The sequence below is a fragment of the Pleurodeles waltl genome, chromosome 6 (assembly GCF_031143425.1).
Source record: "Pleurodeles waltl isolate 20211129_DDA chromosome 6, aPleWal1.hap1.20221129, whole genome shotgun sequence".
NCBI lineage: Eukaryota > Metazoa > Chordata > Amphibia > Caudata > Salamandridae > Pleurodeles > Pleurodeles waltl.
In genome coordinates, this window is record NC_090445.1 from 70,838,883 (window position 1) to 70,858,465 (window position 19,583).

General features: G+C 46.1%; 1 protein-coding gene across 2 annotated transcripts in view; it reads right to left on the reverse strand.

The window, feature by feature from the left end:
- Positions 1-2,160: 2,160 nt before the first annotated feature.
- LOC138301859 (E3 ubiquitin-protein ligase TRIM39-like) overlaps positions 2,161-19,583 on the reverse strand; it is a 224,720-nt gene continuing 207,297 nt past the window's right edge. For both annotated transcript variants that reach the window (XM_069242353.1, XM_069242351.1), the window contains exon 6: positions 2,161-2,779. In XM_069242353.1, coding sequence (XP_069098454.1) covers positions 2,256-2,779 — 524 coding nt within the window. In that variant the 3' untranslated portion in view covers positions 2,161-2,255. The remainder of the gene's footprint in view (positions 2,780-19,583) is intronic.

Genomic DNA, 19,583 nt, shown 5'->3' on the forward strand with positions numbered 1-19,583 from the left:
TATAGGAGTCTATTACCAGAACTGAGACGTAAACGGACTTCCGTTTTAACATCATCCTGGGAAATGAAAACCTTATAACAGTGCATGAGTTCCTTATTATTTGTGCCCCATAAATCCTTAGGCAGCCAGTAGTAGAAGTTACCTGGCCAACACAGAGAAACAAATCCAGCAGAAACACCGTAGAAGCAATATGTTTTCTACTCATACGCTTCATTGCTAAAAGCAAGCTAAGTGTCTGGCTGAAATACAAAGTAAAAGCATGCAGGAATCGTTTCAGAAATATCAAGTCCCACACATTAGTCTGCGGAAACTTGTAATGGTGATTAATTTGGTAATTCCTTGGGTGAATTATCAGCCTATGTCCTATTCCACTCACTATGAGTATCAGTTGGTAAAAGACATTAAAAAAATTGTTGACATGAAGCTCCTGGTTGAGGAGTTTGTCAAGTATGAAGCCTAAGGATCTGGCCCATGTTGGTGATTTTAGGGGTTAATGCAAACCTTAAAAGGCTCCCAGGCTACTATCATTGAGCTAGCATTTCTTGGTTGGTGAGAACAGAAATTCCATTTGGCGTCCAAATTTGCACCTGGAAAGATTGATTTATATTTAGTTGTGTCATCAGCGTATTCTTTCAAGAGTTCACGCCGAGTCAACAATACATCATTCACCAGTAGTCGGGCAACAGAAAGCAATTTAGTGGGAGAGAGAATACTCCAATCATTCGAGAATACCTTCCAAACTCATTCTTTCATCTAGAGCATTCAGGAGATTGTCGGGGTTGGCAGTGTCAAAGGCTGATGACATCTCAAAGAGTATCAAGCGAGTCTTCATTGTTGCCAAATAAGGGGAGTATGTCGTCAACATGTTTCAGAGCTCACCTCTTGATTCTTTTCTGGGGAAGATGCTTGAAAAAAGTCCCTGCATTCTACTTGGTACACTTTGCTGTTAATGCCTTTCTTTTTAGTCTGCAATGGCACATTGTTATCAGTAGTAATAGCCCTCAAATACAAACTAATAGACCTAGACAACATCAGCACAATCTGCTGCAGCCATCTTGTCCTTTGGCCAGATGGCATACAGGCATAGCACTTTGCCCACTACACAAGCATCGCTGCAGTTGGCACAGTCGTTTCAAAAGGCTGTCAATTAATAGGAATGTGCCAGAAATGTGCCTCAGGCATAGTGCTCATCAATCAAGTCCAAGTGCCATGTCAGGGGAGGGGTGGAGTAGGTGTCTATTGCCAACATGAGCCCATGTTGCAACTGTTAGAATTAAGTACCTGACAATCCAAAATAAAGTACACTTGTCACTGTTTTTAGGTACTGGCAACAGACACGATGGCAGGACCGATTATTTCCAATACATTACATATACTTAGAATGCAGTTTGAGTCACCTCCTTGCTCATGGCTGGGCGGCTCTGTGGTCTATCTCACTTCCCTTCACCCAATTTGATAGTTTTCCTTTCCACTTGTGTTTGTCCAGGCCAGCAACGTTTCGGTCTCATACTGATGTATCCTTCTGCTATTGATGTAGGAGCCTCTTCGAAGTGGATGGAAAAGACTAGTTTCTCTCCCTCTGTCTCACAGCTCCTTGCTCCCTTTTCCCCCTCAGCACCCAACATCCACTTTCCTCCCATATCCTCAACTTTGTTTTCTTCTCATTGAAAAAAAACTTTTTTCTGCCCACCACTTTATCAGTGCACAGCCATCCTGAAGCCACTTCAAGGTGGCTGAACCAAGTGAGCATAAGTTGTGGCACCTATAAATGAATGTTTAATTTTCACAAATCTCACTCAAAGATGGCTATCAAGGATGCACACATAAACATGGCAGCTATCTTCGAATGGAATATGTTCAAATAAACCAAAATGCATTCAAAAATGGATGCCGCAGGTGTATGCTTCTTCATGATGGCCCTTTTTGGGGAGCTTTATTAAAACATTACAAATGCATGCAAAGATGGCTGTGGATGCACACACATCTGCCATATTTTAATGCATGGGTAAAACTCGCGCCAATATGGCCTCTATAGACGCACATGCTTTTGCGGCCATTTCTTGATTGTTCTACACAGAGAAAACGTTTTTTTAATTTTTGTGATTCATAGCCTGACTGTTTTCTAGTTCTTCTAAGGCCAGAATGAGTTTAAAATACCAATTGACAAGTCTTAAGAACCACTTTATACACTCTTGCTCTCTCACTGCATCAGCCTCAACCAAGATTCAGAATTTGCTGTATTTTGAAATAGGTTTTTAAGGAGGACACATTGTGAAGTGCACACCCTCGGAGCCCAGATAGAAAAATGGGAAGACTTCTTCATTGATGGTATGGCTAAAAGTGTGAATTAGAGACATGGTGTCAGCACTATAGAACGAGACCTGCCCACAGTCACAGTCCAGAAAGACACCAATGCAGCTCACATTCCCATGATGGGGCAGTTGGTCGCAAGATTCAGGAGAGGTGTGGATTTGGAAGTGGTCTTGGTCAAATTCCAGCGCCCACACACCTTCCTCTGGGATTAGGCATAGTGGTCCCCTCCTCCTCACAGATTTCGTGGCCACTCCCAAGGCCCAGAGACTCGATGCAAAATCCACCTCCACATGCCAAAAGTGGATATCCACAGTGAAGCCCTCGGTACCCAGGACACATGGTGAGGTGTCAAAGCGCTTTGGGTTGTTGGGTAAATCCTTGTTCTCCGACATACAAGTTGCATTCTTTAGATCCTGTGACACAGCAATAGATGGATGAGCAGTTTCTGGATCCAACATCAGGTCCACTAGCAAGGAACAGAGAAAGAGGAAGTTATGACGGGAATCAAGAGGGATGCTGAGAGACAACATTGATATTAGGAGGACAATAAAGCTAGAAGTCACCAATAAATGAGGAAAAGAAAGAAAGGGTGAGAGTGGTAAGGACAGAGGAGTTAATCACATAAGGAAGGTGAATGAGTGAGTAAGACATAGTTATGTGAAACCAGGGAAAAACATTTGCGTTCCTTCATGTAATATTGGTTTTGATGTACTATGTGTTCACCGTTTAGAATATTTATCTTTGAAATATACTATTAGGACAGGGAGTTGCACTAGTGTCACCTGATAGCAGCTAGCAGAAATAACACCCAGCACAAAAAATAAGGTTGCTCAGGCAAGGCACCTTAAATTTGCCTAGAAAGTAACATGTTTTCTAAGTAACTATAAGTGGAGGCACGGGGTCAATAAGGCTTCTGTACAGTGCGACTGAATGTAACTATTTCTTCTCATAGAAACTATTCCCTTTGCAGGGTAAGTGCCTTTGAAGGCTATCCAACATTTTCTAAATCTGAATTGTGCAGCATTGAATAGGAAGGTGGCTAGTTATATATAAACATGTGCTGATCTTTCAACAAGGTTTCAGACCAGGCATCATAACAAAAGCAATAATATTTTGCAGTTTGAGGAAATAAGAACAAGGGGCCACCATGCCCGTTCTCTCTAAATAAAATCACATTGTATTGTTTTAACATGTGCCATAACAACCTAAAATAAGTTCTAAGCTTTACAATTATCTATTTAAAATTAATTGCAGAAATGTCCCCAGAATATAAATATAGTAATACAATTTAAAATGAGAAAAAAAAGACTGAAACATCAACGTTTCCTTTTATCTGCTAAAATTTGCATTAAAGTCTAATTCAACTTAATACATAGCAGCCTTTTAAAATAAAAGGTTTCCCTTCACTTGCCATTCAGTCTGGCAACTTGCAAGGGGCAATCGACTCCAATAATATGTATATTGCCTTTCTCTTTAAGTGTGATGCTATTTAAGTGTGATGCTACTGCATTATTAATACAAGGGTAGGTCGATCTATAGAAGACAGCAACTTATCACCACTTTTGGTATCTGACAGCATCTAAATATTAAACCTAGCCACCCTCTGCGAGCTCCCAAAACCTTAGTGCAAAACATCAAAAAGTGTGTGATTGTCCCCCTCCCCCCAAAACTAAAGTTGTGCAGCCCATTGCTATTTATGGATTAATCCCATGTGTTCTATACTCATTTTTTGGTAGCGTTCCCAGTTGAAACTTAAGGTAGATAATGCGTTATAAGTCCTGGTAAATCTAGACTAAATACATCTCAGCCCCCAGGTCTTTATGTGCTAAATGGACTCATAACAGTGAACTAGATCGAACTGTGTTCATTATTTGCGTACTGTTTTCTGGTACAAATAATCCTCCCTAATCGAAAATGTTGTATCTGGCTCCAGGAGAGTTGGTCCACAAGTCACTTCTTTGTGACATAGTTTATATACCTTTAACATATGCAAGCCATCTATTATAATGCATTCTACTAAGTGTAATCACTTCCCCATGGATTTCCTTTAATACCTGCAAAATGGTCCTATTTAGTCTTAGCCAATATAACACCAAAATCAGTGCAACACTATCTGAGATGGGTTTTAAATTCAGCTCTTAAAAAGGAAAGCTAATGATCCTAAAAAGACCACTTGTATCGTTTTTAATGGAACTGTCGCAACTCCAAAGCTCTAAACAGTATATTGCAGCAGCTCCTCCTTTTTGACTATAAAATCTGTAGGATGGTAAACATTGATCGACAGCCCTACCTACTTTTGCACCGCAGTATTGCATTAGTATTGCATTGGAGTACTGCATTAGTATTGCATTAGTGGCCTGGTTTAGTATGCTGGCTGCTTTGCTAATGTAGGCAGAGCAGTTAAGTTTGTAGCTGAAATCTATCCCCAAATTATCAACGTGGCTTACTATTTCCATGGTTGCTTGTTAATTAAAAAGGGCTTACAAGGGTAGGTGGCACATTTAATATTGATCACTTTTGCTTTACTAATATTTACCATTAAAGCATTTCGACCACAATATTGTACAAACACATTAATTAACTTAAACATTCAATTTGCAGTTGAAACCAGAAGGAACGCACCACCTACAAATAACAATATAGCAATAACAATGAGTGTATCCTCCTATTTCTCGGTTTGGGCATATCCACCTCTAATTCTGCCAGATAGCAGGCCATATTGTTCAGAAATATGTTATACAATAACAGTACAATACAATAAAATGAATTCCTGCAGACACCAGCTGAAATTGCAAATCCATTTGTGCATGCACCATTTTGGTCATATATACTCTAACTCTGTTTCATAGAACAGTATCAACTTCAAGAGCTGTATATACTAATTTCTTCTAGCATTGATCAAAATCTCTGACTCTTAACCAAGACAAACACAAATTTAAGGTATGTGAACGTCAAATAAAAAGTATTTTTTTTAATGTGACCATACTTTGTGCAAATTATGAAAAGGCGCATGTCCTGGTCTACAATGCAGAAGACTCTCATAAAACAGATCTGCAAATCTGTTAATACTGTGCCAATATCCACCCAACTCTGTAAACGATTGAGTAATGCACCCCCATAAATTGTACCTGCCCGATCTATTAAAGAGATGGGTCTATAATTGGCAGGTTGCCCTTTGCATAGTGCAATGGTGACAACAGATTACCAGGATGGATGATGGGATTTTTCCTATGGTAGGTACATCATTAAACGATTTTTACAGTACTAGAGACCTACGTTTAGGATCTGTGTGATATAGGGCAAGGAGACTGTATACAGCTTTGGTGCTTTATTTGGCTTCAGGTCTGTGAGAAAGGAAAAGTCCCTCACAGGGTGATGGATGTGCACCCCTGCCCCGAGTGCCCCAACTAATGATGTCTCCGTGTAGTGCTGTGCAGTGCATGTATGCTACATGCATATGCTGGGTGTATGTGTGCCTTTGAATGCTTCAATAGATTAAAGAATCTGGGTGCCATTTTGAGAGACCCATGGATGAATGAAGAATCATCAAGTGAGGAGGTAGCTAGGTGGGACACACTGGAGAAGGGGAGACTCTCCAGTACACTTCAAAAGGTGCTCTTTGATTTAGAGAAAGGTCGCTGGGAAGGGGCCTGGCCAAATCTGAGGAAGGCTATGGGGTTTTTAAAAGACTCATAAAGAGTAGGGCTGAGGCCCTGTGATAATCTTGTGATGCATATAACACTATGGCTGACATCTAGGTGTGAACCTCTTGTCACTCCTATGACCTTTGTTGTGGGGCTATCAGATTTGAAGTTGCTCTGGCTGTGACAGAAAGCTTTCAGGAGGAGGAGAGGGAACTTCAAAAGTAAGCAGCCCCAGCATAAACTTCAAAGACTCAGACTCTAAATCACATTTGGGACCTCATTACGAGTGTGGCGGTGGAACCACCACCTAAGTGGCGGTCCGACCTCCACATTACGACTGTGGTGAAAGTGCCACAGTCGGACCACCGGCACCACCACTTTTAGGTCGGCCGTCTGCGTGGTGGTGCCGGCAGTTTTAAACCACCAGGGCAGCACTGCAAGCAGCGCTGCCCTGGGGATTACAACTCCCGTGTCCGCCAGCTTTTGCATGGCGGTTCCACTGCCATGCAAATGCTGGCGGAGATGGGGTACCGAGGGCCCCTGCACTGCCCATGCACTTGGCATGGGCAGTACAGGGGACCCTATAGACAGCCCCGTTGAGCTTTTCACTGCCTGATTTACAGGCAGTAAAAAGCACAACGGGTGCTGTGACACCTGATGCACTGCAACATTGAGGCCGGCTCGATTACAAGCCAGCGTCAATGTTGTGGTGAGTTTACCCCTGGGCCAGGGGGTGGAAACACTGTTTCCGCCCGCTGGCCCAGCGGGAAACTCATAATAGGGCCACCGGAGTGGTGGTCTTCCGATCCAGAGAGTTTGGCGGGCGACCTCTGCTGCCCACCAAACTCATAATGAGGCCCCTGGTGTCTGGAAAAGAACTATAAGAGGAGGAGTTGGAGACCCCAAAATTGTCCACGGTCAAGTAGCCAGGCTGTGCGAGGAAGAGAAGCTCTGCAAAACTTACCGGAGACAACTGCTGTAGCTGCAGTTTGCCACTGTCCCAATTGTGGTTTGTTAGACACCATTACAGGTCTTTTGCAGTTTGAGATTAGGACAATGTAGGATAGATTCCCCTGGTGATGTGTCCACTGAAATTTCAGATCCCACTGTAGAGGCCGCAAATGCCAATGGGTATGTGTCACTAACAGGATGCGGGAAGCCATGAGGCCCAACAGGCATTCTCACCGAAATCCAGTATAGAAGTTGAAACATTGGTATCATTGCTTGAATATCCTGGACTCACCAATATGGAGGATATGCTTGCAACTGCACTGTGTACAGAACAGCTCTGATGAAAGGGATCATTTGAGAAGGAGTAAGGTGTGACTTTGGCATGTTGACAGTGAACCCCAGTGAGTGCAGAAGGTCCGCCATAGTCTGGAGGTGGGAAATGACTGCCTAGCAAGCCGGCCATCGAAAACCAATTGTCGAGGGGATGTCTGGAATGCCTGGAATCTCTGCAAATGTGCGCAACTACTACCATCACCTTGGTGAACACTCAAGGGGTGCTGGTAAGGCCAAAGAAGAGCACAGCAAACTGAAAGTGCTTTTGGCCCACTGTGAACTGCAAGTAATGTCTGTGGGCAGCCAGAACAGGGATGTGGAAGTATGAGTTCAATACTACCATCCAGTCTCTGTCATTCTTGGGACCCAGAAAGTAGCAGGAATAGTATCCGTGACCTACTTATGATGCAAGCATGCTCTTGACTGCTCCCCTTGGCCAAGACAGCCAACACTTTTTGATGGAGCAAGGAGGAATGGTCCTCTGTCAGACAGTTGTAAGTGGCTGGCAGAGTGGCGGGTGTCCAGAAAGGGGATGGAGTGGCCCTGTTGAACTCTCTGTAAAATCCACTTGTCGGATGAGATTGACTGCCAGTGGAGCAGGTGATGGGTTATCCTACCCCCCAATGGATGCCTGTGGTAGTATGAGCGCAAACGAAAGGGATTTGGGGCTGCCGGGGGGGGGGAGGGGTTGTGGACTGGCACAACCTCTTGCTATGGGCCCCACGTGATCTGTCGAAACCACATCCTTGGCAGTGAACAAGCTGTGAAAGCCTTGGCCTTGGTGGCTGGAAGGGAATGAATGCGGTTGGAAGCCCCTTTGTTAGTAAGAAAGAGGCAGAATGTAGACTAGGGAATAGGTTTGGCAAGCGGCCAAGGATAGGGCCAAGGACCTGGCCATTGAACTGCTCTCCTTAACGTGCGTCAGTGCTTTGGGGTGGCGCCTACATAGGCATCACACATGTCACTTACGACACACAGGGGATGTCAACGTGGAACTAAATGAGGCTGCAGGGATGCTGGATCCAGTATTGTGCCTGGGGATTATTCTAAGGTAAGGAACCTGCAGCTTGAAGTCCCTGTCAAATAATCACTGTTGCTGCTGGGCGAATCTTGAGTAGTGAACCCTGTGTTTGCCCTCATGCCTCTAACCTCCTCATTGAGAAACCTTGGACTGCTCGATCCGCGCTACCACTGAGAGTCAAGTGTTGAAGAAGTACTAGGCCCAGTTGCTCAAGATCCATAGTAGGTTGGGCTCAAGACATGAATAAAAGGCTTGGGACAAGTAACCCCTGCTTGCCCCACAGCCTTCTGAACTAGGTTCTGGCAAGGGCAATACAAGTGTTTTGCCCTGGGATTGACTGAATCGGATGACACTGTGTATTTAATCAACCACCTTTGCTTCTTCTCTTTTCTTGATTAGAAAAAGAGATGATCTTTCTTCGTGACAGAGGGCCTCAAAACGGCAAAGCAATTTGTAAGCAGAGATTTGGACCTCTATATTGCACCCTTTGTCCAGTTATTAATAGGATACCAGATCGCAAACTTTTTGGGAGTTGTTTTTACTTGCTGTTTGCTTTATTTCTTCCCATGCTCTTTGCTTTGCTGTTTCTTTGTTTCCTTCAATATTACTTCCTTAGTAGGGCTATGATGAGATGTAGTTAGCAAGCGCAAAAGATCTTGTTTCATCTGCCAACATTCCCTGCCGAACCATTCAGATTTTTTTCAGTTTACCAGATGTGCCGTCATATTCAGGTGTAGGCCCCATCATTCACTCAAAATGGGCCGGTGCTTTCTCACTACTCACTTTTTTTTGCATTTAAGATACAATTTACTTCTTTGGACAAATCAGAAATTGACTGTTCTGTACTAAGCTCAATTTAACAGCTTGATTGTTCCATGTAAAAGCCAAATCCGAAGCATAATTAGGACCTTTGAGGTCTGAGACAGAAAAATCTTTCTCATAAATGGCAATTAATGGATCATGGTCACTCTCTATTTATATACCTCCATGAGCTCTACGAAATGCTAGCACTCCATATCAACCAATGCATAATCTATGATACCCACCCTCTTCCCAGACCTGAATGTCATTGAGGCAGGAATGTCTGAAATAGTATGGAAATTAAGAAATCACAGACCATGTTCAAAATAAACACTGCATAGTATCTCCCTTCTTTTGAGTACCTGTCCTATGTCAATATATGCAAAAGAATGCCCCAGGATCCACCTTTGTCTCTGACCAGATTCCTAAATACTTCCTTTGGTGGAGAGGCAAATTTGGTTCATTGGTGGATTGGTCGAATCCCTGATGTCTAATACAGGTTTCTTTTTTATCGAGGACTATAATTATCAATATTTCCTTTGTGTAGTTGCTGGGAGGGGCATACATATTCAAAATGCTCAACGACGCAAGGGTTTCTTCTAACCTAATAACCAAAGAAGGCAGCATTGCATGTTGTAAATTATTGGGAGCTGCACTCATGGTTAATTGTGATGTCATTTTAATTTTGCTACAGATCCATATTAGTAGACCACAACTAGACCTTCCTGATTTCCACCTAATTGTTCGTATTTGAAACATATTAATACAATATAACAGTAGTTCTTTGCTTCTTGGAAGAAGCAGGTGTCATGTCGTATAGTAACTTGTGCCACTTGTGATCACTCATCCTGAAATAAGGCCTGAAATTCTCCATGGCAGCAATGAAAAATGGGCCTTCTCAGCAGCTGTATTTGCTGCAAACTCCAGTTTTACTGCTTTATGAACTACAGAAATAGCCTTAGGGATGTTAAGACTAGGTGCATTTGTATGGCCTCGCCTCTTCTTGGACAACAGATTCGACCACTGTAGGAAGTTGGCTCTGTATGTGCTATTTCAAAGTAAGGAATAGCATGCACAGAGTCCAAGGGTTCCCCTTAGAGGTAAAATAGCGGTAAAAAGAGATAATACCAATGCTCTATTTTGTGGTAGTGTGGTCGAGCAGTAGGCTTATCCAAGGAGTAGTGTTAAGCATTTGTTGTACATATGCATAGACAATAAATGAGGTACACACACTCAGAGACAAATCCAGCCAATAGGTTTTGTTATAGAAAAATATATTTTCTTAGTTTATTTTAAGAACCACAGGTTCAAATTCTACATGTAATATCTCATTTGAAAGGTATTGCAGGTAAGTACTCTAGGAACTTTGAATCATTACTTTAGCATGTATACTTTTTACATAAAACACAATAAGCTGTTTTAAAAGTGGACAGTGCAATTTTCACAGTTCCTGGGGGAGGTAAGTTATTGTTAATTTTCACAGGTAAGTAAGTCACTTACAGGTTTCAGTTTTTGGTCCAAGGTAGCCCACCGTTGGGGGTTCAGAGCAACCCCAAAGTTATCACACCAGCAGCTCAGGGCCGGTCAGGTGCAAAGGTGAAAGAGGTGCCCAAAACACATAGGCTTCAATGGAGAGAAGGGGGTGCCCCGGTTCCAGTCTGCCAGCAGGTAAGTACCCGCGTCTTCGGAGGGCAGACCAGGGGGGTTTTGTAGGGCACCGGGGGGGACACAAGTCAGCACAGAAAGTACACCCTCAGCAGCGTGGGGGCGGCCGGGTGCAGTGTGCAAACACGCGTCGGGTTTTCAATGGAAGTCAATGAGAGATCAAGGGATCTCTTCAGCGTCGCAGGCAGGCAAGGGGGGGGCTCCTCGGGGTAGCCACCACCTGGGCAAGGGAGAGGGCCTCCTGGGGGTCACTCCTGCACAGAAGTTCCGTTTCTTTAGGGGCTGGGGGCTGCGGGTGCAGGGTCTTTTCCAGCCGTCGGGAAATGGAGTTCAGACAGTCGCGGTCAGGGGGAGCCTGGGGATTCCCTCTGCAGGCGTCGCTGTGGGGGCTCAGGGCGGACAACTTTGGTTACTCACAGTCGTAGAGTCGCCGGAGGGTCCTCCCTGAGTTGGTTGTTCTCCACCAGTCGAGTCGGGGTCGCCGGGTGCAGTGTTGCAAGTCTCACGCTTCTTGCGGGGAGTTGCAGGGGTCTTTAAATCTGCTCCTTGTAACAAAGTTGCAGTTCTTTTGGAGCAGTGCCGCTGTCCTCGGGAGTTTCTTGTCTTTTTCGAAGCAGGGCAGTCCTCAGAGGATTCAGAGGTCGCTGGTCCCTTGGAAAGCGTCGCTGGAGCAGGTTTCTTTGGAAGGCAGGAGACAGGCCGGTAAGTCTGGGGCCAAGGCAGTTGGTGTCTTCTGGTCTTCCTCTGCAGGGGTTTTTCAGCTCAGCAGTCCTTCTTCTTGTAGTTGCAGGAATCTAAAATCTTAGGTTCAGGGAAGCCCTTAAATACTAAATTTAAGGGCGTGTTTAGGTCTGGGGGGTTAGTAGCCAATGGCTACTAGCCCTGAGGGTGGGTACACCCTCTTTGTGCCCCCTCCCAAGGGGAGGGGGTCACATCCCTAATCCTATTGGGGGAATCCTCCATCTGCAAGATGGAGGATTTCTAAAAGTTAGAGTCACTTCAGCTCAGGACACCTTAGGGGCTGTCCTGACTGACCAGTGACTCCTCCTTGTTGTTTTCTTTGTTTCCTCCAGCCTTGCCGCCAAAAGTGGGGGCCGTGGCCGGAGGGGGCGGGCAACTCCACTAAGCTGGAGTGTCCTGCGGTGCTGTGACAAAGGGGTGAGCCTTTGAGGCTCACCGCCAGGTGTTACAGCTCCTGCCTGGGGGAGGTGTTAGCATCTCCACCCAGTGCAGGCTTTGTTACTGGCCTCAGAGTGACAAAGGCACTCTCCCCATGGGGCCAGCAACATGTCTCTAGTGTGGCAGGCTGCTGGAACCAGTCAGCCTACACAGATAGTCGGTTAAGTTTCAGGGGGCACCTCTAAGGTGCCCTCTGTGGTGTATTTTACAATAAAATGTACACTGGCATCAGTGTGCATTTATTGTGCTGAGAAGTTTGATACCAAACTTCCCAGTTTTCAGTGTAGCCATTATGGTGCTGTGGAGTTCGTGTAAAACAGACTCCCAGACCATATACTCTTATGGCTACCCTGCACTTACAATGTCTAAGGTATTGCTTAGACACTGTAGGGGCACAGTGCTCATGCACTGGTGCCCTCACCTATAGTATAGTGCACCCTGCCTTAGGGCTGTAAGGCTTACTAGAGGGGTGACTCATCTATACCTGCATAGGCAGTGAGAGGCTGGCATGGCACCCTGAGGGGAGTGCCATGTCGACTTACTCGTTTTGTTCTCACCAGCACACACAAGCTGGCAAGCAGTGTGTCTGTGCTGAGTGAGGGGTCCCCAGGGTGGCATAAGACATGCTGCAGCCCTTAGAGACCTTCCCTGGCATCAGGGCCCTTGGTACCAGAGGTACCAGTTACAAGGGACTTATCTGGATGCCAGGGTGTGCCAATTGTGGAATCAAAAGTACAGGTTAGGGAAAGAACACTGGTGCTGGGGCCTGGTTAGCAGGCCTCAGCACACTTTCAATTCAAAACATAGCATCAGCAAAGGCAAAAAGTCAGGGGGTAACCATGCCAAGGAGGCATTTCCTTACACAACCCCCCCCCAAACGAAAGAGGATGAGACTAACCTTTCCCAAGAGAGTCTTCATTTTCTAAGTGGAAGAACCTGGAAAGGCCATCTGCATTGGCATGGGCAGTCCCAGGTCTGTGTTCCACTATAAAGTCCATTCCCTGTAGGGAGATGGACCACCTCAACAGTTTTGGATTTTCACCTTTCATTTGCATCAGCCATCTGAGAGGTCTGTGGTCACTCTGAACTAGGAAGTGAGTACCAAAGAGGTATGGTCTCAACTTCTTCAGGGACCAAACCACAGCAAAGGCCTCCCTCTCAATGGCACTCCAACGCTGCTCCCTGGGGAGTAACCTCCTGCTAATGAAAGCAACAGGCTGGTCAAGGCCATCATCATTTGTTTGGGACAAAACTGCCCCTATCCCATGTTCAGAGGCATCTGTTTGCACAATGAATTGCTTGGAGTAATCTGGAGCTTTTAGAACTGGTGCTGTGCACATAGCTTGCTTCAGGGTGTCAAAGGCCTGTTGGCATTCTACAGTCCAGTTTACTTTCTTGGGCATTTTCTTGGAGATGAGTTATGTGAGGGCTGTCCCAATGGATCCATATCCCTTCACAAACCTCCTATAGTACCCAGTTAAGCCAAGGAATGCCCTGACTTGAGTCTGGGTTTTTGGAGCTGCCCAGTCCAGGATAGTCTGGATCTTAGGCTGGAGTGGCTGAACTTGGCCTCCACCTACAAGGTGTCCCAAGTAAACCACAGTTCCCTGCCCTATCTGGCATTTGGATGCCTTGATAGAGAGGCCTGCAGATTGCAGAGCCTTCAAAACCTTCTTCAGGTGGACCAGGTGATCCTGCCAGGTGGAGCTGAAGACAGCAATATCATCAAGATAAGCTGCACTAAAGGATTCCAACCCAGCAAGGACTTGATTCACCAACCTTTGGAAGGTGGCAGGGGCATTCTTTAAACCAAAGGGCATAAGAGTGAACTGATAATGCCCATCAGGTGTGGAGAATGCTGTCTTTTCTTTTGCTCCAGGGGCCATTTTGATTTGCCAGTACCCTGCTGTTAAGTCAAAGGTACTTAAGAATTTGGCAGCCCCTAATTTGTCTATTAGCTCATCAGCTCTAGGAATGGGATGAGCATCTGTCTTGGTGACAGAGCTGAGACCTCTGTAGTCCACACAAAACCTCATCTCTCTCTTTCCTTCTTTGGTGTGAGGTTTGGGGACTAAGACCACTGGGCTAGCCCAGGGGCTGTCAGAGTACTCAATTACTCCCAATTCCAGCATCTTGTGGACTTCCACCTTGATGCTTTCCTTAACTTGGTCAGACTGTCTAAATATTTTGTTTTTGACAGGCATGCTGTCTCCTGTGTCCACATCATGGGTACACAGGTGTGTCTGACCAGGGGTTAGGGAAAAGAGTTCAGCAAACTGTTGCAGGACCTTCCTACAGTCAGCCTGCTGTTGGCCAGAGAGGGTGTCTGAGTAGATCACTCCATCCACTGAGCCATCTTTAGGGTCTGATGAGAGGAGATCAGGGAGAGGTTCACTCTCAGCTTCCTGGTCCTCATCTGTTACCATCAACAGATTTACATCAGCCCTGTCATGGAAGAGCTTAAGGCGGTTCACATGGATCACCCTCTTGGGGCTCCTGCTTGTGCCCAGGTCCACCAGGTAGGTGACCTGACTCTTCCTCTCTAGTACTGGGTAAGGGCCACTCCATTTGTCCTGAAGTGCCCTGGGAGCCACAGGCTCCAGAACCCAGACTTTCTGCCCTGGTTGGAATTCAATCAGTGCAGCCTTTTGGTCATACCACAACTTCTGGAGTTGTTGGCTGGCCTCAAGGTTTTTACTTGCCTTTTCCATGTACTCTGCCATCCTTGAGCGAAGGCCAAGTACATAGTCCACTATGTCTTGTTTAGGCTCATGAAGAGGTCTCTCCCAGCCTTCTTTAACAAGAGCAAGTAGTCCCCTTACAGGGTGGCCAAACAGAAGTTCAAAGGGTGAGAATCCTACTCCCTTCTAAGGCACCTCTCTGTAAGCGAAAAGCAGACATGGCTAGAGGACATCCCATCTCCTTTTGAGTTTTTCTGGGAGCCCCATGATCATGCCCTTTAATGTCTTGTTGAATCTCTCAACAAGGCCATTAGTTTGTGGATGATATGGTGTAGTGAATTTGTAAGTCACTCCACACTCATTCCACATGTGTTTTAGGTATGCTGACATGAAGTTGGTACCTCTGTCAGACACCACCTCCTTAGGGAAGCCCACTCTGGTAAAGATACCAATGAGGGCCTTGGCTACTGCAGGGGCAGTAGTCGACCTAAGGGGAATAGCTTCAGGATACCTAGTAGCATGATCCACTACTACTAGGATATACATATTTCCTGAGGCTGTGGGAGGTTCTAGTGGACCAACTATGTCCACACCCACTCTTTCAAAGGGGACCCCCACCACTGGAAGTGGAATGAGGGGGGCCTTTGGATGCCCACCTGTCTTACCACTGGCTTGACAGGTGGGGCAGGAGAGGCAAAACTCCTTAACCTTCTGTGACATATTGGGCCAGTAGAAGTGGTTGACTGACCTCTCCCAAGTCTTGGTTTGTCCCAAATGCCCAGCAAGGGGAATATCATGGGCTAAGGTCAGAATAAACTCTCTGAAACTCTGAGGCACTACCACTCTCCTAGTGGCACCAGGTTTGGGATCTCTTGCCTCAGTGTACAGGAGTCCATCTTCCCAATAGACCCTATGTGTTCCATTTTTCTTGCCTTTGGACTCTTCAGCAGCTTGCTGCCTAAGGCCTTCAAGAGAGGGACAGGTTTCTTGTCCCTTACACAACTCCTCCCTTGAGGGTCCCCCTGGGCCCAAGAGCTCAACCTGATAAGGTTCCAGCTCCATAGGCTCAGTTCCCTCAGAGGGCAGAACTTCTTCCTGAGAAGAGAGGTTCTCTTTTTGGTGTTGTGTTGCAGCTGGTTTCCCAGCTGACTTTCCTTTTCTCTTGGTAGGCTGGGCCATTTTTCCAGACTCCAGCTCTACTTTTTCACCCTGAGCCTTGCATTGTGCCCTTGTCTTGACACACACCAGTTCAGGGATACCCAGCATGGCTGCATGGGTTTTCAGTTCTACCTCAGCCCATGCTGAGGACTCCAGGTCATTTCCAAGCAAACAGTCTACTGGGATATTTGAGGAGACCACCACCTGTTTCAGGCCATTGACCCCTCCCCACTCTAAAGTTACCATAGCCCTGGGATGTACTTTAGTCTGATTGTCAGCGTTGGTGACTGGATAAGTTTGTCCAGCCAGGTATTGGCCAGGGTAAACCAGTTTCTCTGTCACCATGGTGACACTGGCACCTGTATCCCTCAGGCCCTCTACACTTGTCCCATTAATTAAGAGCTGCTGCCTGTATTTTTGCATGTTAGGGGGCCAGGCAGCCAGTGTGGCTAAATCCACCCCACCCTCAGAGACTAATGTAGCTTCAGTGTGACACCTGATTTGCTCTGGGCACACTGTTGATCCCACTTGGAGACTGGCCATTCCAGCTTTAGCTGGATGGGAGTTAGAAGTGGTATCTTTCTTGGGACAGGCCTTGTCTCCAGTTTGGTGTCCAGACTGACTACAGCTTCGACACCAGGCCTTTTTGGGATCAAAGTTTTTACCCTTGTACCCAGAATTGTTTTGTGAAGAGGCTCTGGGCCCACCCTCCTGTGCAGGTTTTTGGGGGCCTGTAGAAGAGTCTTTACTATTTTTGTTTTTGGCTGTCTCACCACCTTTCCCCTGGGGAGGTTTTGTGACCCCTTTCTTTTGGTCACCCCCTGTGGAAGTTTTGGACACCCTAGTCTTGACCCAATGGTCCGCCTTCTTTCCCAATTCTTGGGGAGAAATTGGTCCTAGGTCCACCAGATGCTGATGCAGTTTATCATTGAAACAATTACTTAATAGGTGTTCTTTCACAAATAAATTGTACAGCCCATCATAATCATTTACACCATTGCCTTGAATCCAACCATCTAGTGTTTTTACTGAGTAGTCTACAAAGTCAACCCAGGTCTGGCTCGAGGATTTTTGAGCCCCCCTGAATCTAATCCTATACTCCTCAGTGGAGAATCCAAAGCCCTCAATCAGGGTACCCTTCATGAGGTCATAAGATTCTGCCTCTTTTTTAGAGAGTGTGAGGAGTCTATCCCTACACTTTCCTGTGAACATTTCCCAAAGGAGAGCACCCCAGTGAGATTTGTTCACTTTTCTGGTTTCACAAGCCCTCTCAAAAGCTGTGAACCATTTGGTGATGTCATCACCATCTTCATATTTAGTTACAATCCCTTTGGGGATTTTCAACATGTCAGGAGAATCTCTGACCCTATTTATGTTGCTGCCACCATTGATGGGTCCTAGGCCCATCTCTTGTCTTTCCCTTTCTATGGCTAGGATCTGTCTTTCCAAAGCCAATCTTTTGGCCATCCTGGCTAACTGGATGTCCTCTTCACTGGAGTTATCCTCAGTGATTTCAGAGGTGCTGGTCCCTCCTGTGAGGGAGCCAGCATCTCTGACTAGTATTTTTGGAGTCAGGGCTTGAGAAGCCCTGTCCTCCCTAGATAGGACTGGTAGGGGGGAATCTTCCTCCAATTCACTATCATCTTCATCTGTGTTATCCACAGAGGGGTTGGCTCTATCATACTCTGCCAACAGCTCCTGGAGCTGTAGTTTGGTAGGTCTGGAGCCCATTGTTATTTTTCTTATTTTACAGAGTGACCTTAGCTCTTTCATCTGGAGATGGAGGTAAGGTGTGGTGTCGAGTTCCACCACATTCATATCTGTACTAGACATTATTCTTCTAAAAGTTGGATTGCTTTTTAAGAATCTAAAACTGGTTCTAGAATCTAATTCAAACTTTTACAAACTTTTAAACTCTAAAAGAAATGCTAACAGGGACTAAAACAAGGCCCTAGCAGGACTTTAAAGACTTTAGAAAAATTTCAAATTGCAAAAAATCAAGTTCTAATGACAATTTTTGGAATTTGTCGTGTGATCAGGTATTGGCTGAGTAGTCCAGCAAATGCAAAGTCTTGTACCCCACCGCTGATCCACCAATGTAGGAAGTTGGCTCTGTATGTGCTATTTCAAAGTAAGGAATAGCATGCACAGAGTCCAAGGGTTCCCCTTAGAGGTAAAATAGCGGTAAAAAGAGATAATACCAATGCTCTATTTTGTGGTAGTGTGGTCGAGCAGTAGGCTTATCCAAGGAGTAGTGTTAAGCATTTGTTGTACATACGCATAGACAATAAATGAGGTACACACACTCAGAGACAAATCCAGCCAATAGGTTTTGTTATAGAAAAATATCTTTTCTTAGTTTATTTTAAGAACCACAGGTTCAAATTCTACATGTAATATCTCATTTGAAAGGTATTGCAGGTAAGTACTCTAGGAACTATGAATCATTACTTTAGCATGTATACTTTTTACATAAAACACAATAAGCTGTTTTAAAAGTGGACACTGCAATTTTCACAGTTCCTGGGGGAGGTAAGTTATTGTTAATTTTCACAGGTAAGTAAGTCACTTACAGGTTTCAGTTTTTGGTCCAAGGTAGCCCACCGTTGGGGGTTCAGAGCAACCCCAAAGTTATCACACCAGCAGCTCAGGGCCGGTCAGGTGCAAAGGTCAAAGAGGTGCCCAAAACACATAGGCTTCAATGGAGAGAAGGGGGTGCCCCGGTTCCAGTCTGCCAGCAGGTAAGTACCCGCGTCTTCGGAGGGCAGACCAGGGGGGTTTTGGAGGGCACCGGGGGGGACACAAGTCAGCACAGAAAGTACACCCTCAGCAGCGCGGGGGCGGCCGGGTGCAGTGTGCAAACACGCGTCGGGTTTTCAATGGAAGTCAATGAGAGATCAAGGGATCTCTTCAGCGTCGCAGGCAGGCAAGGGGGGGCTCCTCGGGGTAGCCACCACCTGGGCAAGGGAGAGGGCCTCCTGGGGGTCACTCCTGCACAGAATTTCCGTTTCTTTAGGGGCTGGGGGCTGCGGGTGCAGGGTCTTTTCCAGCCGTCGGGAAATGGAGTTCAGACAGTCGCGGTCAGGGGGAGCCTGGGGATTCCCTCTGCAGGCGTCGCTGTGGGGGCTCAGGGGGGACAACTTTGGTTACTCACAGTCGTAGAGTCGCCGGAGGGTCCTCCCTGAGTTGGTTGTTCTCCACCAGTCGAGTCGGGGTCGCCGGGTGCAGTGTTGCAAGTCTCACGCTTCTTGCGGGGAGTTGCAGGGGTCTTTAAATCTGCTCCTTGTAACAAAGTTGCAGTTCTTTTGGAGCAGTGCCGCTGTCCTCGGGAGTTTCTTGTCTTTTTCGAAGCAGGGCAGTCCTCAGAGGATTCAGAGGTCGCTGGTCCCTTGGAAAGCGTCGCTGGAGCAGGTTTCTTTGGAAGGCAGGAGACAGGCCGGTAAGTCTGGGGCCAAGGCAGTTGGTGTCTTCTGGTCTTCCTCTGCAGGGGTTTTTCAGCTCAGCAGTCCTTCTTCTTGTAGTTGCAGGAATCTAAAATCTTAGGTTCAGGGAAGCCCTTAAATACTAAATTTAAGGGCGTGTTTAGGTCTGGGGGGTTAGTAGCCAATGGCTACTAGCCCTGAGGGTGGGTACACCCTCTTTGTGCCCCCTCCCAAGGGGAGGGGGTCACATCCCTAATCCTATTGGGGGAATCCTCCATCTGCAAGATGGAGGATTTCTAAAAGTTAGAGTCACTTCAGCTCAGGACACCTTAGGGGCTGTCCTGACTGGCCAGTGACTCCTCCTTGTTGTTTTCTTTGTTTCCTCCAGCCTTGCCGCCAAAAGTGGGGGCCGTGG